This window comes from Triticum aestivum, chromosome 2B (assembly GCF_018294505.1).
Source record: "Triticum aestivum cultivar Chinese Spring chromosome 2B, IWGSC CS RefSeq v2.1, whole genome shotgun sequence".
NCBI lineage: Eukaryota > Viridiplantae > Streptophyta > Magnoliopsida > Poales > Poaceae > Triticum > Triticum aestivum.
Window position 1 is genome coordinate 674640545 of NC_057798.1, and position 7086 is coordinate 674647630.

At 46.0% G+C, this 7086-nt stretch overlaps 1 protein-coding gene across 2 annotated transcripts in view; it reads right to left on the reverse strand.

The window, feature by feature from the left end:
* The window catches only part of LOC123042012 (uncharacterized), an 8791-nt gene extending 5658 nt beyond the window's left edge, over positions 1–3133 (reverse strand). The window contains exons 1-9 of one of the 2 annotated variants that reach the window (XM_044464545.1): positions 2962–3133; positions 2550–2864; positions 2158–2295; positions 1952–2041; positions 1813–1838; positions 1706–1747; positions 1486–1554; positions 1177–1345; positions 1014–1061 (exon numbers count right to left, since the gene is read on the reverse strand). In XM_044464545.1, coding sequence (XP_044320480.1) covers positions 1215–1345; positions 1486–1554; positions 1706–1747; positions 1813–1838; positions 1952–2041; positions 2158–2295; positions 2550–2864; positions 2962–3122 — 972 coding nt within the window. In that variant the 5' untranslated portion in view covers positions 3123–3133 and the 3' untranslated portion in view covers positions 1014–1061; positions 1177–1214. Of the gene's footprint in view, positions 1–1013; positions 1071–1176; positions 1346–1485; positions 1555–1705; positions 1748–1812; positions 1839–1951; positions 2042–2157; positions 2296–2549; positions 2865–2961 lie in introns of both variants that reach the window. The other variant, XM_044464544.1, reaches the window with a different exon arrangement.
* Positions 3134–7086: the final 3953 nt, after the last annotated feature.

Below are 7086 nucleotides of genomic sequence, written 5' to 3' on the forward strand. Positions count from 1 at the left end.
GGAGGCAGGGAGGGTGGAGGGGTGCGGCGGGCAGGGTGGAGGCGCGGCGGGGTAGGGTTGGGAGGGAGGGAGGGAGGCGGTGCGGCGGCGGGGAGGCGGCGGCGCGGAACAGCGGGTGCGGCGGCGGCCTGGGTAGGCGACGGCGGCGCGGCTAGGGCTGGGGATCGAGGGTTAGGCTGATACCATGTAGAGGAATATGATGCAACTCTCAATGTATTGATAGGTGCATATGCACAAGTATATATAGTACATAGGGCAAGTCATATCCTCAACTATACACAAGGAGGAGACTTGGAGTACAAGAATACATGTGCTAAATACATATCTCAACAGGGGCTGCCCAAGCATCAATACCATTTACGATCATTAGAATAAGTATTATTAACATTCCTAAATTCAACCTGTACACATAATAATGTTCTCCTAACAGCCAACATTTCAAAATATGCCGTGAGGGTTTTAGATCAGAAATCAAGAAGCTCAACTCATCTTACTTTCCTTTTTTTATGAGATGGTGGAATAGTAGCTAGATCTATACCATAGAAATAAGTATGTGCATGTAGCCGACAAGGTGTATCGTACGATTTACGGTACATATCCTTATCAAATCCCAGATGCAAGTGCAATCCTGCAACTATTATAGGCATAGAATACGTAGAAGAAAGAAAGCAGCTGAGAAATACAGGAGTAAAAATACTACACAGTTTCGGAACCAAGAGGTACAAAGGACAAAATTCGAAAACAAGAGGTTCAAGGACAGCATATATATCAACATACTACCTCCGTTTCAGTTTACAAGTCCTACGCATATACCTAGGTTGCCAATTTTATCATCCTAATATAAACTATATAACACAAAAATTATACCTTTTGAAAGTAGAAACTCCGAAGCTTTAAACACCCCTCTAAATGTTATTATCAGTAATGAAGTTTCTCTGACAAGTGACAGCTAAGAAGTTCAGCTATACCAATATGTGCAGATGGAAACGGTTGAGGGTGTTCAGTTTATTTACCTCCATTTGTGGCAGATGCGATCCAAGGGATTTTAATGGGCTGTGAGACTGCAGCAACTGTGAAGAATTAGAAATGATGCTTATAGCCGTCCCCTTGATTAGTTCATCTGGTGTTCTCTAACACTGAACCATTCTAGGTTTCAACGAATTCAAAATACTTCACCTGATTTTGCAGCTGATGAGCACCAAGGACAATTAGCATCACCTATGAAAACTGGAGCACCTGAAACGAATTTCGCAGACGACGAGATGTAGCCAAACACTGTGTTCCAACTTCCAACTAATTAATTTACCTGCATTTGAGACTGATGAGGTCCCAGTGTTTTTCCAATCTGTGCAGTAAGAGCAGAGAAGTGGTTTGTAACAATGATGGATTAGAAAAATGAACAAGGAAAATACTCGCATCAAAGTAAGATGAGTTAGCTCAATCTTTCTTTGTAATGGTAAGACAGCTGTGAATTAATCAAATTACCTTCCTTTGCATCTGATTGAAGTGGGTTCCCTTGATGGAGCACCGGAAGTTTACCAGCTTTTAAACACTCTAAATGTTATCAAGCGAGTTTATCAGCACACAGGAACTCACAAAGTCAGAGAGATTTCGGCAAACAAAGCAACATCACAAAACTATAATATTATCAGATATGCTCTTTACAAACTTGAATTTGATTAGATGGTCAGAGACTTGTTTTTACCAATAAGATCTGCTGCCCGGCCGAGTGCATCCTCGGGCAATCCTGCAATTGAAAACGTACCAAATATTAACTGCCGCACATATGCACAGGGAGGGAGATGTTCATACCATAAAGTGGGTTTGCAGAGTGCACGCTGCAAGAATCAAGCAAAATGTGTGAATGCCAAGTGAAAACTCCGAGACAGCACTGTGGAACTGAGCACCGCTTAGTCTGATGATAATTAATCAAGTTGTATCTTGTAAATACCTCCTCTTCCAGTTGAGATAGCCCTTGGCAATTGCCTCTGGCTTTGGCCGCCGGAATTGTCCCCTCCGGTGGCGCCTTGGACGAAGTGGGCTACCAAATTAAACATGGTCATGTGGGGGATGATCAGAATGACATGTGGGGTAGTTGATACTCGAACAGTAAAAGATTGGATGAATGCATGAATTGATACGCAGGAACCCACGCACCCGATGGGAAGCAAGTCCTGCGGGCGACCTGGGCCGCCGGGCAATTGCAACTTGCGTCTCAACTCAGGAGTCTGGAGAGCCAAGTCATCGGCAACCCACGATGCCTTCTCCCTCACCAGTATCCAGTCCAGGGACGCCCTACAAAGACATGCATCACTCATGTGAGGCTCCGCAATGGCAAGTATCTACTCCCTCCGTTCCTAAATATTTGTCTTTCTGAAGATTTTAACAAGTGACTACATACAAGACAAAATGAGTGAATCTACACTCTAAAATAAGTCTACATACATCCGTATGTTGTGCCCATTTAAAATGCCTAGAAAGACAAATATTTCGGAACGGAGGGAGTAGAACAGTGTCTCCAAACATTATACTATCCGGTACGTACGTACCTGAATTGCGGCGAGTGGAGTGTGTATTGGAGGATGGAGTTGAGCTTGGCGTTGTGACTGGACATGCTCGTCAGGAGTTCGAGGTGGCGGTGCACGGTGCCGTTCACGAGGCCGCCCGCCGAGCACGCGGCGACGTTGGCCAGCGACCAGAGCGCGTGGAGGAAGACGAGGAGGGAACGGGTCTCGACGCCCCGGTCGAGGGCCGGCGGCAGGAAGCGCGTCATGTACTTGACGGCCTCTCTCAACTGGCCCCAGACCACCAGCTGCCGCAGATGCAGCCTGCTCATCTGCCGCACATCCGTCTCATGCACGACGCTGCATCATCGCATACATACAAGGCAGGGGTGCGTTAGCCTAGCGGCAATGAGACGAGCAAAGGTGAAACGGCGTGCGGGCGGGCAGGCGGGCGTACCTGTCGTAGGCGGCGTCGAAGCCCTGGAGCCAGAGGTAGGTGAGGAGCCGCCGGTTGCGGAGCCGCCTCACGAACGGATAGTCCTCGACCTTGCCGCTGCCGAGGCGTATCATCTCCATCGGTTTGCCGCTGACGAGGTCCGTGATCTCCATCCGCTCCATTGCGCTGGATAAAGAGACTCGCTAGGGAAGAGACAGGGGAACACGCCTACTCTATATGAAGCGACGTGCATGTGATGCGGGAACCACAACCGAGCGCTCTCGTCCCCAGTCGTCCCGCTCCCGGTGCCCACTGCCCACAGCCTTTTTTTTTCTCTTGTACCACCTTTGCCCCCTATCTTTACCGGTTTACCGTCCCGAACAAAATCCGGATTGTTCGCGTTGTAACACGATTTTTTTTTGTATATGTAATAATTATTGTGATTTACTTTTTCTGTTCCAAAATAATTAAAGTTTTTTCTTTCTTTTGAAAAACTTATGATCTATTTATCTGCAATCATGGCAATACATTGAACATCAGCGTTGACCACCTATCGACGACTACAAGTACCGAAAAGAGGCGAAGGTGCGCCACCGTCGTCGTCGAAGTCGGGCAAAACTTTAATATGATGATATGTCTAAAGAAAGATATGATTGTCGAGTTATCAACATAATTAACCCAGAGAAGAACACCTGAATGGCACTCAAAAGGAATACACAAACACACCTTTCAAAGATAGTACTTTTTTCCCAGAAGGGGGAAGTACATCTATGTATTTCCTCTTCGTATTTCTTCTTCTTCGAGGTTCAAGGTTTCTTAGGTTTTGTTTGTATTTTTACTTCTTGACTGGTGTTTCTTTGTGTAAAGGCTAGCATTCTGCTATTTTTTTAGTTTTGCCATATCGGTATGTACGTGGCTTGTACTATGATCCTTATAATATAAACAGACATATATTACCATGCAAAAAGAGTGCATTTGGCGTGTGCGTGTTCCCCTTAAGATTCATATTTTCCTTTGGCAAGCGGGAGACTTCCCGCGGCGGACCAAATTCGTAAGCGCAATGGTCCTGATTTTGTATCCTGTGTGGTGCCCTTGAGGATATTGACCACATCATTTTCAACTGCGATCTAGCCAAATTGTTCTGGAGTTGCACTCAGTCTTGGCTGGGTTTAAATTGGGCCCATGTACTTCTTTTGCTCATGTTATTGATCTTGCTAAAACCTTATCTGGGCAACTGAGTAGGATCTTTTGGTTTGGCTTTGCAGCTTTGTCCTGGGTTCTCTGGACTACTAGGAATAACTAAGTTCTCGATTGAACATGTTTTTCCTAACAAGCTTGCTGATTGTATTTATAAACTGCTTAACATTTTACGGCAGTGGAAGTCTCTGGTTAAAGTCGGCAACAAGGAGGCCACAGAGTTCCTCATTTCTCGTATCAAGACCACGACTGATGCACTTAATGAACAGAAACAGGGATCCGTCGTTGGTCTGATGCTTCTCGCAATTCTATCATTTGCTTTTTCTGTTCATAGGTAGATGGCATGTGTGCTTTTCTGTCATCTTTGACTGTAATCCTCGCTGCACGTGTAGCGGTTAAACTTATCATGTGCTACCCTCGTGTGTTTGTTTTGGATATTGCCTTGTGGTCTTGTATAAGGGAATGAAGGGAGTACATCTTTAAAAAAAGAGTATATCACTACTAGAGAAAACCATATACACAGAATCTTACCAGTAGCGCGTGTTAAAATGAGGCGCTACTGCTAATTAGCAGTAGCGCTTCTGCCAAAACCGCGCTGCTGTTACCCCCTTAGCAGTAGCGCGGCAGGAACTGAACGCGCTGCTACTATAATTGTCACACCGTTCCCGACGTGCTAGGTATAGTAGTAGCGCCCTTCTAGAAACGGCGCTACTACTACCGATTTTAGCAGTAGCGCGTTTTCCCCTCCCACGCTACTGTTAAATCTATTCTCACCTAACCCCCCGCGCGGCCTGATTCCCTCCTGAGATCTTCCACCCCCAATTCACCACTCTCTTCTCCCCCTCGTCGCCTCCGCCTCGCCGCCGTCTCCCCCGACCCCGCCTCGCGACCGTCTCCCCCGACCCCGCCTCGTCGCCGTCTCCCCCGGCCCCGCCTCGCCGCCATCTCCCTCGACCCGCCTCGCCGCCGTCTCCCCCGACCCCGCTTCGCCGCCGTCTCCCCCGACCCCGCCTCGCCGCCGTCTCCCCCGACCCCATCTCTCTCCCCGCCCTCTGTAAGCACTCTCCCCTTCCGATCCCTCTTGTTAATTTGCTTAGTATGAACCCTAGCTATTTAGTGCTAGTTAGTATGAACCCTAGGCTATTTTTAGTGTTAGTTAGTTAATTTAGTGTTAGTTAGTTAGTTAGTATGAACCCTTAGCAGTAGTTCCTAGGTACTAATTAGTTAGTAAGAACTAGGTACTAATTAGCTAGGTACTAGTTTATTTTTATTTATAGTAAGTTTATTTTCAGTAAGAACTAATTGAATTAATAGAACATGTTAGTAAGAACTTGTTGCTATTTTTTTAGTTAAAGCAATTTTTCCCGTATCGACGTGGACGATGCCTATCCCGCATCCTCGACGTCGAGTCGGTGGAGGACGATACCTGCTTGACTAGATGGGCCATGTCCGGGACTGGGCTCCGCCGGGGTGGTACTGGGAGGCGCTACCTACCGGGGGGCGCAGGTTGGTGAGGAGCCAACCTGTCGTTGACCCGAACCTTCTTTGGTGGCGGTCGCGTGGGCCAGTGACGATCCAGAGGCTCGAGGACTTCGCGGAGGTGGTGCCTCACCGTGTCAGTGAGGAGGACGCGCACGTCCGTTGCTACTTGTTTGCGTTGGAGCACAAGCCGTTCTCCAATACCTGGCAGGTTTTCCGGGGATCTCACTGGAGCTATGATCCCGTGATGGTTCCTTCTATGTGGGTGTCCACCGCCCGCGCCGATACCCGTCATGTGCTAGGATTTTAGTTGTATTAGTGATGTTATATGTATGACACTATTCGTGATGTATTAGTGATAATATTCGACGATGTACGAACGTATGAGATGATTTACTTTTGCTTATTGAATGCATGCTAATTTGAGTCCTATAAGATATTTTGAAATGTATATCTTGTGTTGCTCAATATCCAAGTGGCCGGTCATGTTTGCAGGTTACACCTCCGAGTGGCCTATGTTTTGCCGGAGTGTTGATTCATTTCCGTTCCGGCAAATTTCAGGCGCTCGATATGTCCTATTTTAGCAAAGATCATGCCGGATTTTTCCGTGAATTTTGGCATGACTTGTGCCAGAATATGTAGGAAATATCGAGTGCCTCGGATTTGTGTGTTGAGTATCTTGGTAGTTGTCTTCGATCGATTTTCAATTAATGTTTTAACTATGAACATCGGAAGTGTTTGACGACGAAAATGATTTCGGTATTTGCAAATACTGCGAAGACGAGCGCGGCCTGTGCGACGGAATCTTCCTAGATGATGATAGGCGCTTCAGCATCAAGCTGGACGAGAACTTCGAAGTGGATACAGTAAGTCACAACGACAAGTCTTTTTTCGTAATTAAGCATGACATCTGCTTCATTTGGTTCAACTTATATTTTTTTTACTATTCTACTAGCGTATCCCCTGCCATGCAAGAGTTTTTGTATTAGATAAGATAGGTTTCAGTCATAGTATGGAGAAAAAGAAAGTTTACTTGAAGACCAAGCATGGTTATATTTTCCATGCAAAATTGTACAATTCAGACGACTACACCTATTTTGGATGCAAAACATGGCGAGCACTATACAAAATTTATGCATTTGTGCCTGATATGGTTATCACCTTTGATATTCGTCCGGAAGATGATATTGAAGGTAATACCGACATCTGGGTCGATGTGCAGATGCCTCCAGTTATACCATTATGTAAGTTTCTCAACCATATTTATGTCTTTGATATTGTTTATTCAAAAATAGTTGACAACTAATTTGTATTGTCAGCTTATTTCGGTGCAAGCAAACATGTCCAGCGCTTGGTAGACAGGACCGTATACTGTCTTGGGGCTGAACTCAACTGCGAGGAGCTCAGTCATTATGTTTCATTGCTTGAGGATCTTGATACTGTCAAGACAAATTTTCTTCCTGCATTTAG